A 20488-nucleotide genomic window follows, 5' to 3' on the forward strand; every position below is an offset into this window, starting at 1 on the left:
CTAATTACTGTAGTCTTGAAGATATATGTGTTGTTCACGTACAAATTAGTACCTTATACCAATGTTAGTCTGCTGGACTAAGGTGGTTTTAAGCTGACTTTTTTTTAATTTCCCCACATTTTGGGGTGTATTCTCCTCTAATTCATGCATGCTCTTAAAAGTCCATCAGAATTGTAAGCATGTTTAGGGGGAACATATCTCTCTCTGCTGGTACAACAAAGATGCATTCTATAGTGTAAACATGTTGTATTTAATATTGTCTAGTTGACATATTGCCAAATCAGGTTGTTGGATTTTTCTTATTTACCCATGTCCAGACTATTGATGAAGTGACAAGAGACTTCCATTGTGAACCGTTACATATTCCTGACCAGAGTGCATCATTTCAGACATGTAATTGAAACTATTGGCCCCCTTTGGTGATTAGATGGTACCAGGATACTAATGTATGTGCATGCACACACATGCATAGATTCTGTTCTGTTCTGTGTAGGTTCTTATGCCATTCTCATCATGCTGGTGTCTGAGATTGGTATTCAAACTTTTCTAAATAAATTTTTGCTCATTTATTGGTTCAGTGTAAAGTCAATTGTACTTACAGCAATTTCTCTGCTGTTCCCTTCTTTCACAGGTGTCTCTCTCAGTGCCCTTCCCATCTATTTGAGTGAAATCTCACCTAAGGAGATCCGAGGTTCTCTGGGACAGGTCACAGCAATCTTCATTTGTATTGGCGTTTTCACTGCTCAGGTTTTGGGGCTACCAGAAATATTTGGAAATGTAAGTACTTGGTGGATGTTGTCCTACTCTATATTGCATTTAAAGAGTGACATTGAGAATTGTGACTGTTCCTTCTGTAGGTAGAAAACCACACTACTGTGGTTTACATAGACCCATTTTAGAAAGCAATGTCTTCAAAGTCTTTTTCTTCTTAACGTTTGTGTGTGTGTGATGTGTATGTACTTAATTATCATGAGAGAAGCCGGTATGGCTGCCCTGGAGACTAGAGTCTGTTTATACTGCCACTGTTGCAGTCAGCAAAGGTATTTGAACTGGATCCCCCTGGCTATAAAAAAAAAGAGGCAGCTGCTATAGCATTCTCTGAGAGGACTCCAGGACTCTGGAACTTGTTCCCTGTGTTGATCGGAAGCAGCCCAACTTTGGTGATCTACCCAAGAAGCTGCCCTATTTGACAGGGTTTTAAGAGAGGGCTGAGGATATCCTTCCCAGGGTGATGAAGGGGTGAGAGTGTTTTTTGTAGGAGGCTGCCTAGCTGAGTTGCTGTTTGAATGTTTGTTATAATGCTGCTGGGCTTTTGTTGCACTACTAATTTATATGTTAGAGCACCTAGAGCCTCGTGCAGGCTCCTTTTTATTATTTAAATATAAAAAATAATTCTCCTCAGAATGGTTACAGCATGTGCTCCAGCAGAAGATCCGTGCAGCCCCACTTAAGTCTCCCAGTCCTGATTTGGAGGGCCTACATTTAAAGCAGTTATTAATGAGGTGGAAGAATGTGGCCATAGGTAGTCAGTCATTTTGGATATGCAGGAGTCATTGTGAAGAAAATAGTTATGAAAGAGGTCTCCTGTCTGACAACAGCAGATTAAACAGCCCAAGTGGCTGGAGTAAGGGTTCCTTTTCTCCCTTTTCCTGATGGGAAACTGCTGGATTTTCCTAGTATTCGTTACCTTGTTTGTATTTCTTCAGATACGAAAAAGGTGCCTAGAGTTTTTCAATAACTGTTTTCTAAATGACTTCTAAAAATGTAGATAAATAAAACTGACAAAGAGGATACCACATGACCTTGAATAGAGTGACAGTGTTTCTAATATAAATCTTCTTACTGGGTGATTTTAATGTTGCTTGTAATATAGCTATACTCGTAGACTAGTAGGAGAAAAGGCATGGCTACTTCTGGTGGACTGCTGGAATGAGAATATCCACTCTGACCTGCCATAGCAGGGGTGGGCAAACTTTTTGGCATGAGGGACACATCAGGTTTCAGAAATTGTATGGGGGGCCGGTTAAGGGAGGCTGTGCCTCCCCAAACAGCCAGGTGTGGCCTGCCCCCTATCCGCCTCCCCCCCCCCGCTTCTTGCCCTGTGACAGCGCCCCCTGGGACATCTGACCCATCCACCCCCCTGCTCTCTGTCCTCTGACTGCCCCTGGACCCCCTGCCCCTAACTGCCCCCCACCACCTCATCCAAACCTCCCTCTCCTTCCTGACTGCTCCCCCGGGACCTCTGCCCCATCCAATCGCCCTTTTTCCCTGTCCCCTGACTGGCCTCAGAACCCCCACCCCGACTGCCCCCTGCTACCCCATCCAACCCCCTCCCCCTGTCCTGACTGCCCCATCTACCCCCCCTGCTCCCTGAACACCCCCAGAACTCCCGCCCCCACCCAACGCCCCTGTTCCCTGCCCTCTGACCGCCCTGACCCCTATCCATACCCCAGCCCCTGACCATGACCCTGAACTCCCCTGCCCATCCAACCCCCCCCCCACTCCCTGCCCCCTTACCGCGCTGCCTGGAGCGACGGTGGCGCTACAGCCGTGCTGTCCAGCTGGAGCCTGCCACGCTGTCACCACCGTGAAGCACAGAGCACCGGGTCAGGCCGGGCTCTGCAGGTGCAATGCCCCAGGAGCTCCCAGCCCTGCTGCCCGGAGCATGGCACCTGCGGTGCAGTGAGCAGAGGCTGTGGGGGAGGGGGAACAGCAGGGGAGGGGCCAGGGGCTCAGGGGCCAGGCAGGAGGCTCCTTTGGGCCAGATGTGGCCTGCGGGCCGTAGTTTGCCCACCTCTGTGTTATAGCCAGGCTAACTCCTTGAAGTAGCTGAGATTATCCTAGTGACCACTTGATGTCACCATTACTCTGAACACAGGAAGCTGATGCTTATACTGGTCGGCACCTGGCAATGCTTTTCCTACAGAGATTCACTTTCAAAGCGGTGTGTAGAAAATGCACACAGCAATCCTGTTAGAGCGAGTTCTTTGTTCAGGTATCACTGTAACAGACTGATCCATAGCAGCCATCACTTGAGGAATGAGGGGAACATGTCCCTCACATACTGAAATGTCAAGTGCCCTGTAAATGTCTGCTTCAATCCACTTCAGGACTCATACATCACTGTTCTTACATGGTTGCACTGATGGGCAACACTCCTCTATTGTCCCCTTCTTCATCCTGATCTTAAATTATCATTTAAATACCTCTGAAGGATAATACTATGATTCAGTTTGCCCTTAAGTTAAAGACCAAATTTATTAGGCAACAAATTTTGGGTGTTCTCTCAGAAATGATGCCAAAGTCCCCACAGAGGGTCGGGAGGGTCCAGTCTCTGGTGGGGAGCCCAAGCTGTTGCTGTTTTGCAATGTCCACAGTGCTCTTTTTAGTGCACTAGCTCAAGTGGGCCTGGCACGTGTCTGTCCATCCAGCCTGAGAGGCACGCTCCCAGTTGTAGTGTAGACATACCTATTGAGGTCTGTGTCAAGATTCCCATTGATTTCAGTGGTTGATTTTACTCTCCTCCAGCTTTTACATGTGTGCTGTTCCCGTTGAAGTCAATGGGAGTTTCAGATGTGTAAAGGCGGTGGAACTAGGAGTAACTGTGGAATTGCTGCATGCATTGTGTTATGAATTCTTTTCTGTAGAAGCTATGAAATGTCAAACCTATTACTTACTGTGTGTTCCTTTTGAGTCTTTTGTATTTTTCAAAGGTGCTCCACGTCCGTTTTCCTAAAGCAACGTGGCTTGCAGCATAAAGCCTCTTAAACAGTATGCTCAAAGTACTGTTGTTTGATCAAGTTGCCTCTCAAAAGCAGGTGCAAGATATTTGCAAGCCCACTCCAGTTTAAAGACATCCATTTCCCAATAGGTTCACATTATGACTTCTATTCATTTAGGATGTGAAAGATGCCTATCAAATGGTTGTCACCTTGCTTTATTTTTTTCCCCTTTAATTTGATTGTGAAGTATTTTACACAGCATTTGAAATGTGGTCAATATTTCCCACAGGCTGTACATTGTGTTTTGGAGAAGATCAAGCTTTCATGGTAGTTATTAAGTATCAGAGGGGTGGCCGTGTTAGTCTATAGCCACAAAAACAATGAGGAGTCCGGTGGCACCTTAAGGACAAACGGATTTATTTGGGCATAAGCTTTTGTGGGTAAAAACCCCACTTCTTTTACCCATGAAAGCTTATGCCCAAATAAATCTGTTAGTCTTTAAGGTGCCACCAGACTCCTTGTTGTTCTTATTGTTACTGCAAAGCAAATTCTGCCAGTGCCAATGTCTTAATTTAATAACATCCTAATTATGGTGTCATTGACTGTAAAATGTGGAGAACTTAAATGTGCAGGAATTTGCAAAAAACAAGCAGACGAAGAAAGCTCCAATTAATAGTATCTTGATGAAACCTGCAAACCTCACCAAGGGTCATATCCCTTGTAGCTGATTGTGCTAAACTATGGAAAACTAAATCCTTTGTTCAATTAATCTAAGATCAACTGGCCTTGTTTACTCTCATAATTGTTTTAAAAACTGATACACCACATTTTATTGTTGCATGTTGGATTATTAGTTTCTATCAGAGATAGTTGAAAGTAATAGTTTGTTACAAATTTAGCTCCTTTTTCTATTAATGAATTAACAAACGGATCCTGATTTCTTTGAATGCGTTTGAATAACCTTTAGACTATAGCTTCATAGATTGTTCTGTCTGCTCTTCATTTATGTTGCATGGTTGGTCAGCTACATCAAATGGCATTGTTTCTGTTCCCAGACTGGATGATTGGAACTTTTAAAATAAGGAAATAACAGACATTCATCATGAACTTGCATATCAATAATCTTTTATATTAAAATATGTAAAAGTTTCAGGAATTTTAATGAAGTCAGTGGTTGTCTGAATACTTGTTATAATGAAAAATAAGACTCCTGCACAAGGGGTGAATAGAATAAGGGCTTGGATTTGCTAATCAGATAGTTCGGTATTCCAGTAACTCTCTGTGCTATGTGAACTTGATCCAAAACCCATTGAAATGAATAGGAGTCTTGATTAATGCCTTAATTGCCAACCTTCTCTGTGGCAGAGTATGGCACATACTTTTAAGTGTGGAAATGCCAATGGACATTGGAACTGTGAAAGTGGAATATTTATTACTAATGTAGCTTTTACAGACTCTCACTGGTAAAACCTTTTCACTACATTGCATTTTATATTCTCTGGGTTCTGTGGGTTGAGATGCTGGCTCAGAGTTAATGCAGCAGAGAAAGGGACTGAATCCTCACCTCAAAATAAAAATAACACGCAGGATGCTTGTGCACTGAGGATTTTTCTGATTGTTACTGTTTGTGAGGGAAGTAGCATCATACCCATAGCTTCATTCCTACATTCATGTTGGGCCATGTGGATTCATGCTGGTGGACACACTAGCCATACTTCAGACATGTATGTATTTTCTCTTGTGCATTGCCTTGAAGAGTCCTGGTGCAAAGATTATATACATGGCACATATGGAAGTGTAGCATGTCTCTCTGAAGGTTCTGCACTGCTTTGGCCACCAGCATAGTAGCTGTGCTGTTCCTACTATTTTGTCCTTGTTGAATAGGATAAGGAACTGATGTTTCTGGTGTATTGCTAATACTATCATAACATTTTGGAGAAGCATTCTTAGCTATTTCTATGTCATATATTGGAATACAGACATCACTGTTGTACTCACACTAATTTTTTAGCAAGGGGTGTATTAGAATGAATGCAAAGGTCATCACAATAGCAGATTGTTGAGATTAAATACAGGTATTTTTGGATTCTGACATGTTTTTACTGCCTTTGACTCTGAAGCTAGTTTAATGATAGTATTGAATCTATAGATGTTGTCCTTAGAGTGTAATATTTTAAGAAAGATTAATAGGTCTCTGGAACTCAAGTTAAACAGTCACACTGCTAGTTCTCTACTGCACCTGCTGTGCCAATGTCCCCCAATTATTCCAAATCCCCTTTTCCCCCTTAATGTACGATAAACACTAGTTTGAACTTCAAGGCTCTGATTCTGACCACCTTTACACAAATACAAATAATATAGTCTACTATATCTCCATGGAAGCCAGTGGAGATCCATGAGTGTAAAACTGTTTTGAGACCAGAATTGGACACAGAACATAATTACTTTAAAAAAACTTATACCCAGGTGATCTGCTTCTCTGTATCATCCTGTTTGCTATGTCCTAGTGTGTTAACTAGACCACCATCATGCTTCAGCCTTCTGTAACCTGAAGCCATTATTTCTTCAGGAAACCATAGCAACTGCAAATGTCAATTTATGCTGGCCCACAAGAATGTAATTGTGTTATCTTGAGTAACATGGGAGATATAATATTGCCATTGGCTCCAAAATTATTTAATTTTGAGCATTCTTGGCTTTTTTTTTTTTTAGCATGTGCAACTTTAATATGTTCTTTTGAGGATAAAGATATTTTATATAGGAAAGAATATTTCAAATCTGTCACTTCTTCTTAAAGCACTGCTTGTCAGATCTTTTTATCCTCCAGTTTCTATGATTCTGTCATTAGATCATCCAGTTCATTTTCCTGTCAGGACTGTTCCAGGCAGAATATTTGGTAGTGTTTTATCAAGTCTATTTTTAAAACTTCAAGCTTACAACACGTCTCTTGGGGGACTTTTCCATAATCTAATATTGGTACATCCCATTGTCAGAAGAATTTCTCAAATGCTTTCCCTTTTCTTAATTTTGTCCCATTGATCCTAGAGTTAGCCCTGTGAACAGGGCTTTCCCATTGCTGGGGTATGCATGATATATGTGAATTGTGTCTCTATCTATACATTTCTCTTTCGTGTGCTTGTGTGTGTGTGTGTGTGAGAGAGAGAGAGAGAGAGAGAGAAAAGAAATATACACACACACTCTGTGTACATATTTATAGGGAAGGATGCTAGAGCTGTCTATAACTAAGGTTGCCTGACGGTTCCCATTATATGGCCCTGTTTTCAGTTACTTATAAAGTTGGCTAACTTTAATCATTTGCCCTGAAATTTCACATGCCAGGTGTCTGCTTCAAGCAATGTTTTTGCAAAAAATTCCAGCCATTTCAGAGAACAAGGCTAGAGGAAAATGCATTGTTTTGCCCACGTAAAAAAAAATTCTGATAATCTCCCGCCCTACCCCCCCCCCCCCCCCCCCGAGTAGCTCTTGACCCCAGACTTGGAAGCAAGGGCTTGAAATTTTGCAGGTTGGTGGCTTTGTGTCAGGGATGTGTTGTGTGCCAGCCCTGAAAATATCCACCCAAATTTGGCCAAGTTATAAGCCTTTTTTAAAAATCACAGATCGCACACACTCAGGAGAAACATCTTTGATTTTAGCATTAGAGTCCATCCTCCCTGAGCATGCTTGGCAATAGTAACTCAGGCACTCTAGTGCCAAGTGCCATAGGAAAGCCCAAGGGGAAATTAATTATGGTAATTCTTTCTTCAGAGCAGAGGCTGCATAGTAAATAAGGTTTGGAGCTGCACACTGAACAAAACAAAATATTGAATAGTTGCTCATTAAGTGAGCACCATCCATCCTATCTGCTGGATGAGGCAGGGGTCCTGTGGAAAAAATAGTGTGTGATTGTGTAATTAAAGACTGTTCTATAATGCAAGAGCCATATGCAAGGGCCATAATTAAAATTACGCAAGTAACCTTAATTCTGCAATTTCCTAACCTTTGAGTGTTTTGACTTAGCACCTTTTAATAATATTCTTTTAATGTAATTTTTGTGTGTATACTATGTAATTATATTAAGCTGGAAAATCAAGTAAGTGTATGGTAGTATTTAAAAAATTGTAAAAAATGTTATAACATAACTAAACCAGAAGGGATAATTTAGTGCCCTAAGTGTAACCCACTCACTAAGCATATCATGTCCCCCTTTACTGTCTGGTGCAAATAGATTTACACATGCAGCTCAAGAGGTAGAAGCCTGTGCTTTTGTTGGTGGTGGTCCTGGTTCAGTACACCAGCACATGTTTGGGAGGGACAACAATTAGCTGATGTAACTGTGCGTAGAGGTCGTAAATCTTGTAACAGATCACTTCTGTCTAATGATACAGTATTTTGTTTGTAATGAAGATGTTCCATATAATATCAAAAATGTCTGCCTCAGAACTAAATTTCTAGTTACATCAACATTGCTTTGCTGTCACAGACTTTCCTACTCTGTCTTGCTGTGCTGAATCGGAATCACCGGGGCACAGCACAGATGAAAGAAAAGTATAAGCAGTTGGGGAGGATTTTTAATTGAGAAGGGTTTTTTTCCCATCCTTTTCTAGAAAGGAATGACACACACAAAGTGCATGCAGTGCTCATCTGAAGCTCCATATAGAGGCTTTGGTCAGCTCAGTAAAATTAGCTGAAATTTTCTTCCACAGTGTCACCAGAACACCAGTATGGAGTTAAAATTTTATTAAATAGACTTGGCAGATCATTATTCCTTAGCTGTTCAGTTTTATGTTTATCCATCTTTTTTTTTTTTTTAAATCTCTAATGAACCTTTACACTATAAGGAAACCTGCTTGTTCTTCATGCTTTGGATGTACTGGAGAACCTTTTCTTTCAGCGGTGTACATGAAATTTATGTGAGTCTCTCCCATTCACAGTTAAAATCTGAGTTACATGTGCATACCCCATGCATAGATGGGATAGGCTCCAGGGAATTCAAATAAGAAGCATGTATGCATGTTTTCACTTGCAACGGGGTGGTCCATTCTTCTTTGATTGACACCTGCGTAAATGAGGAGTAACCCTGTTTTGGGAAATGGAATTACACCAGCACAAAACTAGAGTAAGCAAGAACGGCATCAGACCTGGGTTTCAAATTGATTTTTAAACGTCAACACACTAATTTTGCTGTAGCTATGTTGTGCTTTGCAGCTGTCACTGAAACAATAGGAGCAAATAAAATTTGTGTTGGTTTGTTTTTCTTCCTTTTATTTTTTTTTAAGAACAGTAATGCTCCATCCAGTATTTGAGGAATTGGCAGCAGTCTTTGGCCTGGCCTGCACTATAAACTTTTGCCAGTATAATAATGTTGGGTAGGGATGTGATTCTTTATGACATTCTTATACTGGCAAAAAGCCCTAGTGTAGATGCAGATTTTACTGGAAAAGAGTCTCTTTGCCAGTATGACGTAGTTCATTCAGGTGACTGGCATAAACTGTACTGGCACATGAACTCTTTTTCTGGTATAAGCTGCATCTCCTCTAGGGTGATTTGCCAGTATAGCTATACCAGCAAAAACATTCTAGTGTACACTAAGCCTTTGTGACAGATGAAAAATGTTCTGCATCAAATGGGATCTTAAATGGATTTTACTTAGGTATATATTTTATATCAAAATACCAAGAGAACGTTAGTAGTTCCCTTTCTAGACTTAATCTTCTTTACTAGTCCCCAAAGAATGACATGATATTAGAAGTAGAAGATAATTGTTTTTAAAGCCTTTTACATATGAACCTTTTGTATTTTGCTGGTTGCCATTTCTTATACTTTTTAAGTGCTGCTTCAGATGCACTGAAATATGTTGTACAGCCGGCTACTTTATAATTTTCTTTATCGTTGAAGGCACAATAACCTGTCCCAAAAACTAAGCTACATTGCTTCTCAAAGCCTCATTGTTTAAACTGCTTTTAAAACCGCTCCTTCCTAAGACTTTGTACTTGACTCAGACTCAAAGGCTGCCTGGTAACTAATGCTACACTCTAAATTTAGTAAAGAAAGCTATAAAGAATTGTTCCCAGGCAGCCACAGCCTGCAGGTAGAGACTAAGGAGAACATGATCTTGCTGTAGGGTGACCAGATCACCCAGGTCAAATATCGGGACGCGGGGGGGGGCGGGGCGAGGGCAGAGGGGGAAAAAATGGCGGCAGAGCAAAAAAAAAAAAAAAATCCCCACCCCCGATTCCTCCTCCCTCCGCAAGCACTGGAGGGAGGCCCGGGAGACTCAGGGGAGCGCGGGGCCGGGGTGAGTGTGAGTCCAGCCTGGCCCCGAGCAGGCAGGACTCAGGCGCGGTATCTGGAGGGAGAGTACGGGGTGGCCTGCGGGGCCAGGCAGCGGCTGTTCTCCCCACCTGGGCAGCAGGACTCGGGAGCAGCCGCTGCTGCAGCTCCCACTGCCGCGGGGGGAGGAAGCGGCCGCTGGCCAAGCTCGGCAGCTGCGGCTCTGGCGCCCACGAACCCCCCGAGCCCGGGCCTGCTGCGGGGACCCAGCGCGCACGCTGCGCATACCCAGCCCCTGGCCACTCGCGTCTGGGCTGGCTGCCCAGCTGGTGCAATCCTGCGGGTGGCCTCGGAGTGGGGGCAGCAGGCCCCAGCCCCCCGCATCCCGCTCGGGTCCTGCAGGGGAACGAACGGGACTGGGCTGCCGATGCCTCCGCCACGGGATTGCACCAGCTGGGCAACCAGCCCAGACGCGACTGGCCAGGGGCTGAGCGCAGTGTGCGCGCTGCCCCGCAGCAGGCCTGGGCTCGGGGGGTTCGGGCCCGGGCACCAAAGCCGCAGCCGCCGAGCGCCACGTGCTTGGCCACTTCCTCCCCCCGCAGCAGTGGGAGCTGCAGCAGCGGCTGCTCCCGAGTCCCCTGCCCAGGTGGGGAGAACAGCCGCCACCTAGCCCCACGGGCCGCACCCCTACTCTCCCTCCAGGTACCGCGCCCGAGTCCTGCCTGCTCGGGGCCAGGCCAGACTCACACTCACCCCGGCCCCGCACTCCCCTGAGTCTCCTGGGCATGGCATGCTTGGAAAGAGGCGGGGATTTGGGGAGGGAGACAATGGAGCAGTGAGGGGGCGGGGATGGGGGCGAGGATTTGGGGAAGGATCCAATGGGGGGAGGAGGGGGCGGAGTCGGGGCAGGGGACGGCGTGAGCCCTTCGAGCTCCGGAGCCTTTGCTTGTTTGTCCAGTGTCCCGACCTAACATTGGTCGGAACGCGGGACAAACAAGCAAATATCGGGACAGTCCCGATAAAATCGGGACGTCTGGTCACCCTATCTTGCTGAGATACGATGGCTGAAAGACTGTTAAATGTTAGTATGGTAACATGAAGAGCAATCCATCCATTTCTAGTGCTGTGAGTCCTTTAACTGTGTGTGCGTGTGCGCGCGCATGTGTGCTGGAGCAGCGAACCGCAGCCACTGGGAGCTGCGGTCGGCCAAACCTGCGGACGTGGCAGGTACACAAACCAGCCCGGCCCGCCAGGGGCTTTCCCTGCACAAACAGCGGAACAAGTTTGGGAATCACTGGACTAGAGCATGCTCAGTACATATGGAATATTTAGAGAATGTTGCTGCCAAACTAATAAATCTCTATTGAGCACATGCAAAGTGAGATTTCCAGAATACCTGGCCTCTTTGTTTGTGTTGTTTTCTGAAAAAGAATTTTTTTCTCTGGTTCCAGAGAAGAACTTGAATAATTCCAAAGTGGTTTCAAGAAATTCACTGGGATGATGTGAGAAACTTGAGATATAAAGACATTTACAAAAAAAACCCAAAACAAACAAAAAAATGAGAGAGCAAGAGAGAGGGAGAGAATGTTTTGAGTTGGTCTGAGGACCCTGGATTTGGATAGTGTAAATCATGAGAGAAGTGAATGGGAAAAGAATGTGAATTTGAAGTATTCTAGGGCCTGACTCAAAGCCCATTGAAATCAATGGAAAGATTCACATGTCCTTAATGCCAAGAATGTTTCTTAACACATACACAAGAGGAAAACAACAGATTGCTCAATTTCCCTGTAGAAAGGGCTAAAAATCTTTAGCCTACAGGGGAAAACAGTAGACTTGGCAGATCTGTATGAACTTCAAAGTCGATGTGCATTAAAATGCGTTGTTAGAAGGTGAGGGCACCTTTATTGTTGCTTGATCAATGTCTTGTACAGTAAAAATAGATTTTTAATGTATTGTGCTGGCCTGAAATTTATTATAAGGACTGAATTCATTCTCATATTACAGCTTTTCACAATAACAGTTTTTAAAAGACTTATGTGGATAAAAAAGTGAAAAACTGAAAAGCTATGGAATGAATATAGATTTAGTAAAGGCAAATAAGACTGCCTAGGCTGGCAGAACATTAATAATAATAATCTACAAAAGTAATTAGGTTTTTTTCACCTTTGCACAGTATCCTTGGCACTGTGGAAAAATGTACAAGAAATTTGAGGTACTAATCAAGAGTCAGATTTTTATATATCACTTTCACAGACTAAATGTAACTAGAAAAAATTTGTTACTGTTTTACCTTTTACGATGTTTTGGAAAGTCATGATGGGCTCTAAATGGAAATAAGGCTGTTTTTTGACCATTAAAAATGAAGAAACTATCTGCTTCTAGCCGCCCACAAAGCAAAACAGCCAGTTACAATAGCTGTTTGCTTTGTAGTGTCTTCTTTTGTTTTACAGAGGTTTGTTATTCCATTAACAAGTGTTCTTAGCCATTTTAATTGGTGTAAAGGAGACTATCTCATTTCATTATCCAATAAAACAAATAGACAACTGCTCATTCCATCTCAGTTTACGTCTACACTGCAAGCTAGGGGTTGTGATTTCCCCTGCTCATATACACACCCTCAAACTAGCTCTCATTGAGCTAGCACAAGTATAAGTAACAGTGTAGCTGTAAAAAGAACAGGAGTACTTGTGGCACCTTAAAGACTAACAAATTTATTTTAGCATGAGCTTTCGTGAGCTGCAGCTCACTTCTTCGGATGCACTGGTAGCAGAGGTAAAGGTGACTACAAACGTGCCCAAAACTGGTGGGTATGTACTCGGCAGGGCTTGGCTGTGCCTCTGCTGCTGCTCCTCCCTGTACTTCACTGCTCTGTCAACTCATGCTAGCTCGATGAGATCTTGCGCTAGTATATGGACATGGGCAGGGGAATCCCATCTTTAGCTCATAGTGTCGAGCTAGCCATAGGCTAGCAACTCCTGATGCTTCTAATGTAAACAAAAAGCTTCCCCCTCGAATTCCTTTCTTCCTGAATGCTTGAGAGGAAAAAAATGGGCCTTGCAGGATTTATAGTGGGGGGTTCTGTTACAGAAAAATACTGAGAGACGAACAGTTGAGAGTAGAGCTTGTAGGAAAATCCTTTTTTTCCACCCGTGAAAAATTTTGACTTTTAAGTGGAAAATCCCAAACTGAAAATTTTGATTCAGAAATGCCACTGCTATGTGTAACGCTCCCTCACTCACCCAGGAGGAGGAAGGCCCGTCCGCCTCACTACACTATGCCTCAAGAGAATTGTTATTTGGGTGTCCCATGTTCTCATTCTCCTCTAGGGGATGGGCTCCCTTCCTGGGTTATGTCTCTCCAGATGCACCACAGTCACTCCTCCTGCTAGACCCATGGCCACAGTGCATTATGGGAGACGCTGTCCTTCTGAGGAACCATACAGGAGAATGCGCTCATGAGGCGCCCAAACTACAGCAACGGTGACAGCAATCCAAATCAAAACATTTTTTGGGGGGGGAGCAGGGACGGGTGTTCAGTTTTTGATAAAAGGTCAACATTTCCACAGAAAGTAGCCACTTTTTACTAAAAAAAATTGTTTTGTTGAAAACCTAATTTTCCATTCAGAAAGATAGAAAAATGGCAGTGGGCTCTTGTTGAAAGATGTGGGCTCTGATTCTGCTGGAGAAATCATTTCCAAAGTACTTGGAGAGGTGCAGTGAGTGCTTGCTGATGCAAGGTGCTGAGCACTCTGCTCCAATCCAGCAAAGCCTGTGAAAACACATGCTTGAGCTCAAGTAGCCCTACTGAAGTCTGAACAATCTGCTCAACACCTTTTAAAGATCAAGTCTCTAATTAGAATGAATGAAATGAAATGAAACCACCAGTGATAGGCAGAGTGAAACCATACTTTATGATCATCTTAAAAAGAGACCACTGCTAAGATTGTTATCCCAACGTTAATTACAGAATTAGAACATAAGATCTTTTAGGAACAGAAAGCTCCCAAAAGGCCATTTTGCTTTTCTGAGTTAATGTTAATCCTGTTTTCTTGCTTTTTTCACCATACTCCTACATATTTCCATTCTTTCTTCAAAGGCAAACCCAGATTTCCCTTGATACATTTTCTATAAGCTGCCTTCCCCAGAAACCCTTCTTTTGAAGTACTTTTCCCTGGGTTCCCAATCTGCTTCTAGAGTTAAATAATGGCAAAATTCAATGTTCTGATCAAATTTCAGTGACTTTCAAAGATTATTATGGAAGAAAAATTAAATCTAAAATCCACTAAGGCAGTAACTTTTCATGATGTCTCCTAGGTAGCTACATACATTATACTCTTGCTGCTGATTTTCTCCTTGACCGAATGTTAGTATGTTAGATATATCTTTGTAGACAAAGGCCTGGTCTACACTAGTCTGTTATTTTGGAATTAGCCGAGTTAATTTGGGGAAAAAAATGATTCCGTCCACACGACCAAACCATTTTTTTCGATTTAAAGGGCTCTTTAATCCAATTTCTGTACTCCACCTTGGCAAGTGGAGTAGTGCTGAAATCGAGATCACAATCCCGGGTTAAAGGTATTGTGGATGCAATTCAACGTTATTGGCCTCTGGGAGCTATCCCAGAATGCTCCCTTGTGACCGCTCTGGACAACACTCTCAACGCCGATGCACTAACCAGGTGGGCAGGAAAAGCCCCAGGAACTTTTGAATTTAATTTCCTGTTTGGTCACCATCAGCACTGGTGACCATCAGCACAGTCCACCATAAGAGGCGACCATGTGGAGTCCACCATCACAAGAGATCATGCAGTCCCAGATTCGCAGATGAGCTCCAGCATGGTCCGAACGGGAGGTACTGGATCTCATCGCATGTTGGGGAGACGAGTATGTTATGGCAGAACTATGTTCCAAAAAAAGGACTGCAAATACGTACGCTAAAGTCTCCAGGGCCATGACGGAAAGAGGCTGCTCCAGGGACACAGAGCAGTGTCGTACAAAAATCAAGGCGCTCAGGCAAGCATACCAAAAAGCCAGGGAGGTGAACGAGCGCTCTGGATCACAGCCCCATACATTCTGCTTCTACCGTGAGCTGCATGCAGTTATGGGGGGGAAACGCCACCAGTACCCCACCACGGTCTGTGGACACCTGCAAGGGGGGAGTTGCACGGAGCGAGGAGGAAGAGTCATTGGAGGACAAAGAGGAGGAGGAGGACAATGCACAGGCGGCAAGTGTGGAATCCGTTTTCTCCCCTAGCCAGGAACTATTCTTAACACTGGAGCCAATAGTCTCCCCCTACTCCCAAGGCAGGCTCCCGGACCATGCCCCTGGAGAAGGTACTTCTGGTGAGCTGAGAGCCTGATTGGAGCCACGCGATGGGGGGAGGGGGGCATGTTGTGTGAAGCGATCATCCCAGGCCCTCCTTTTATATGGCAAACCCACCAGGCATTGCTTGCTATGGGAAAGGGGGCCCAGCAGTTTGAAAGCATTGAAATGAATGTAGAAGAAGCAGAACCCCGCATGCCCCTAGGCTGCCTGCAAGCTGAATTCGGATGCCTGGCCATGTGTGATGGCTTACTCACACCAAAGTGTCCCCTTTGTTCTCTGAAATGTATCTTTTAAAATACTACCCTCCCTTTTTCTCCTCCCACGGGTGCAAATGTTTCAATGTGGCCCCTATCTACTCCGTCCCAGAGGCTGGTCCAGATTAGAAGGTGGAAAAAACGAACTCAGGACGACATGTTCGCCAAGCTCATGCAGTCCTCCCGCACTGATAGGACCCAGCTGAATGCATGGAGGCAAACAATTGCAGAGACCTGTAAAGCATTACAGGAACACGGAGAGAGGAGGGACGAGTGCGATGAGAGCAGGCAGGACACTATGGTGAAGCTCATGGGGGAGCAAACTGACATGCTCTGCTGTATGGTGGATCTCATGCAGGAAAGGCACCAAGACCACAGACTGCCACTGCAGCCCCTGTATAACCGTCCTCCCTCCTCCCCAAGTTCCATAGCCTCCTCACCCAGACACCCAAGAACACGAGCGGGGAGGCTGCGGGGACCCACACATTCAACCCCAGAGGATCGCCCAAGCAGCAGAAAGCTGACATATGTGAACTTTTTATTTGGTTTCTGGACTTGTCCTTCCCTCCTCCTCCCCCTCCCCAACCCAATACCTCCCCCCCACCCCCGGTCTACCTTCTGATTTCTCTCAATGTGTTGTGTAACAAATAATAAAGAACAGTTTTTAAACAATTTTGACTTTATTTCCTTTCATATATATAGGGGGCCGGTAACTTCAAGAGAAACAAACACAACTGTCACACCGTACCCTGGCCAGTTATGAAACTGGCTTTCAAAGCTTCTCTGATGCGCAGTGCACCGTGCTGCTCTCTTCTAATCGCCCTGTTGTCTAGCTGTGCGAAATTGGCCATCAGGCGAGTTGCCTCAACCTCCCACCCCTTCATAAACGTCTCCCCCTTACTCACACAAATATTGTGGCGCACACAACAAGCAGCAATTACAATTGGAATATTGGTTGTATGGCGTCTGCCATAGCTTTCATGGAGGGAGGAGCAAGTGACGGCACATACCCAGAAACACTCGCGAGAATGTTTTTTCCCCATCATGCACTGGGAGCTTAACCCATAATTCCAATGGGCGGTGGGGACTGTGGGAACTGTGGGATAGCTTCCCACAGTGCACCGCTCCAACATTCGATGCTAGCCTCGGTACTGTGGACGCACTCCACCGAATTCATGCACTTTAGTGGGGACACACAACACCGAATGTATAAAATTGCTTCTGAAAATTCGAATAGAATAAGTTTGAATCAATTTCGTACTGTAGACGTACCCAAAGAGTCTAATATTGAACCCAGAGGACCTGAATTTGTTGTGCAAGGTTTCCACTTTCTTTTAAAATTATATTTCTAGGAAATGTTATGGACAACAGCATGAATTCCTGATTATACTGATAGAAATTAGAGATGTGAAGGCTTCCTAGGCCATCTTGTCTAGCTCCTTGGCAATATAGGACTCTTCCATACAGCAGTCCCTGTGCAGATTGTTTTCTCAAATGCCTTGTCATGTCCAGGCTTAAGTGATCCTACTGATGGGACACTTTTCTTCTGATGTTATTGCAGTCTGATAGATTTCATTCTTAGGCTTTCCCCCTCCCCAATAGCCAGTTTACATTTTCCTTTGCTAAGTTTCATTCCATTATTACTAGTTATCCCCTCCCATTTCCTCAGATGAATTTAGACAATTCTGCCCTTGCATTGGTGCTCAAATAGAAATATAAAAATTGCCAGACTGGATCAGACCTGAGATCCACCTGGTCCAACACCATGCCTCTGACAGTGGCCAGCACCAGATGCTTCGGAAGATGTAGGAACTATGCAGTAGGCAGATGTGGGGTAATCTGACCTCCACATAGTCTCATCCTGGTTTCTAATAGTTAGAGATTGGCTTAATCCCTGAAGCATGAGATTTAATAGTCCTTACCCCGAAATGTTTATTAACATTAATGATGGTAACTCTGAATATTCTTCTTCTTATCCATATAAACTCCCAATCCCTTTTTGAATCTTGCTAAGGTCCTGGCTTCAGTGATTTCCTGTGGCAATGAGATCCCCATTGATAACATGGAGGTGCTCAGATACTACAGTGATGAGTGTCATACAAGTACCTAGACAAATAAATACCTAGACTGGCGATGGAAGGAAAACATTTCTTTATTCATGATCTTTTAGTTTGTTTCTTCAAGTGTAGTGTAATAGAGGAATCTTCCATTTTGTGTGATGTTATTCCTGTTTTATAGTTTACTGTCAAATAATCTTTAAAGAATTTCACTGAAACTACAGTAAAAATGCCTTTAAAATAATGTAACTGACTGTAACAAATATATTTTAATAGCTGCAACGTTTAATAGTCACAGACTGTCAGTTCATAATGGCATATGTAATACAGTCTGAAATTACGAGCCTTATTACTAGGGAAAGTTCAAGATAAAGTGTGATCATTTTTCTAACTCTTGGTGAATGTCATGCATGCATAATGTTGTTTAAATGTAATAAAATCATAATGTTAGAATTAAGGCACATTTCTTATTCACTCTGCCAATGAGTTATAAATAAACTTGGAAGCGCAGGTTAGATTAAAAGGTTTTCAATTACTTTGCTGCTCTGTTTTTTCCCCCTCAGTTTTAAAAAGAGACAAAAAGAAAAATATAATCCCTTACACATTTTACTGTATTTTAAAAAAAGAGAGCAAAGAAGTGACTGAAAAAAATCAACACAGGTTCTATTGAGTTGCAGAGAGGAATGCTATTTTATTGATAACTTCATTTTTCCCTTTAACAATTTTAGGTCAAAGAGAGAGAGAATAATGATCCTGTATTCCTACCATTTGAACCATTTCTTTTAGAAAATAATGTTTTCTAAATGCAAAAATATCTAAATAATATCCTGTATTTCTGTAATTCAAAAATCTACTCTCTTATTAGTGCTGTGCTCTTGTGCTAGAGCTAGATAACTATGATAATAAATAATATTTCATAGAACATAGACAGATCATGACCCAATAGTCCCCAACTTTTTTCGTCTGGCAGGCGCCAGACGACGAGCCATGGAAGACCATGGCGGCAGACGAGCATCCGCTGAAATTCCACTGACAAGCGGCAACGTCAATAGGCGTTGCCGCCGAAATTCCGGCAACACCTCTGGATGACGCAGCTTGTTGGCGGCATTTCAGCAGATGCTCGTCCACCGGACAGTATGCGGGCGCACTTAAACACACCGGTGGGCGCCATGGCGCCCGCGGGCACCGCGTTGGGGACCCCTGCTCCAAGGTAAGTGAAGAGAAGAGTAAGGATTATGAGGAATTGTGTTTATGTGCCCTCTACTGGATGGAATTAGAACTGCTCAACTATATATGGAGAGCCAATACTGCTACGGCAAAATTTCCTTTTAGCTAAAATAGTACAGGTTTAGGAGGGTGAAATCTGGACCCCATTGAACTCAATGAGCATCTTGGTGTTTTGAAGCAGGAGGATCTAAGGTGCACTCCTAGGGCCAATGAAGTTCGGAATGGTCACGGTGTGCACCGTAGTGGCAACCATGAAATTCTGGTCACCCACCAATTTGCTACAGTATTATCTTGATTTTACACATGGCACAGAGATTGAGATTGAGTCCGGTGTCTAAATTGAAGTAAGAAGTACCCCATTCTGAGCCCCATGCTCTGATTACTAGAAATAAAGAAAATGCATTGGAGAAGTAGAATTTTTCCTAAATATAATTTTTGTCATTTCTATGGGGTGTTGAATGTGTTGTAGCCAGTCTGAATGATTTTTAAACAAGTAGATAGGACTAAGATGCCATGAGCAGCCATCTGTAACTATCTAACCACTGTAATACTATACTGCTTCCTAAAGCTGACAAGTGATATGATGGTTGGGTTTCATTGTGGCCATTTTTACTTGGTTAATATTGAGTCATTTTGGTTGTGATTTGTAATATTAAAGGAAAGCAAAAGCATGCCATATATTTAACCTATCCCAAGCCTTTCCCCAGCTCCCCTCCCAACTCCTCTGTTTCACGGATGCTCAGTTGATTTTTTTATATTCCCTCTTCCTCTTTTCCCCCCCTCCTCTTCTCCCCACACACAGAGACTGTGCTCAAATCACTGGCCAAACTGAAATGGAAGAAATATTACAATGTCCATTTCATAAAGTTATCTCAAAAGGCACAGCTTGCTTCCTCAAAGCTATTTTTCATCTTGGCTTCACTAAAGGGAAACCTTACTAAATGTCATGTTTGCATCTGTTTGTAGGAATCTCGCTGGCCCTACTTATTTGGAGTGATTGTTGTTCCTTCACTGATCCAAGTTGGGATTTTGCCCTTCCTCCCTGAAAGTCCTCACTACCTCCTACTTGAAAAGAATGACAAAAGTGGAGCAGAAAAAGGTACAGGGTATTAATCATTTGCCACATAGTATAAACGTTTTTATTAAAGGGATGCTCTCTGGCAAGTAATTTTGAACATCATGCTTTCTGTAGCCTAAAAGCTTATTAGTTTTTTCCCCTTCACCATTTTTTGTGTAAGTGAAATAGCTGCTGACTTGATTGATAACTGAAGACCTCTAATTATCCACAGAACAGAAACAGCATGGACAGTGGTGGTGGAAGTGTTCCCACATTGCCCTGTCTCACCTTTTACCTGGCAGGATTTATTTTTAGGGTGGAAGGAAGTTCATTCTCGATGACTGTTCACTGCTTAGGCTCTCAACCAACACTGCCAAAAAGGGATCCAGGTCTTTGTCCAGTAGTAGCTGGATTGAATCTATACATTTATGTAATTGTATAGCTGCTAGATGGCAGGTCTACTACAAATCTAGGGCATATTTATTTAAAGGTGAAAAGCTTCAGTACCTTCTTACTACTTCCCGGAATTATCCAGCTGCATACTCCAAAATCATCGTATTTATTGGCACATAAACAA

At 43.4% G+C, this 20488-nt stretch overlaps 1 protein-coding gene across 3 annotated transcripts in view; it reads left to right on the forward strand.

Moving 5' to 3' along the window:
• Window positions 1-20488, forward strand: part of SLC2A9 (solute carrier family 2 member 9) — a 239006-nt gene that overhangs the window by 102384 nt on the left and 116134 nt on the right. For all 3 annotated transcript variants that reach the window (XM_045019458.1, XM_045019456.1, XM_045019457.1), the window contains 2 exons: window positions 632-777; window positions 19821-19953. In XM_045019458.1, the coding sequence (XP_044875393.1) occupies window positions 632-777; window positions 19821-19953 (279 nt within the window). The remainder of the gene's footprint in view (window positions 1-631; window positions 778-19820; window positions 19954-20488) is intronic.

The sequence above is a fragment of the Mauremys mutica genome, chromosome 5 (genome assembly GCF_020497125.1).
Source record: "Mauremys mutica isolate MM-2020 ecotype Southern chromosome 5, ASM2049712v1, whole genome shotgun sequence".
In the NCBI taxonomy this organism is placed as follows: Eukaryota; Metazoa; Chordata; order Testudines; family Geoemydidae; genus Mauremys; species Mauremys mutica.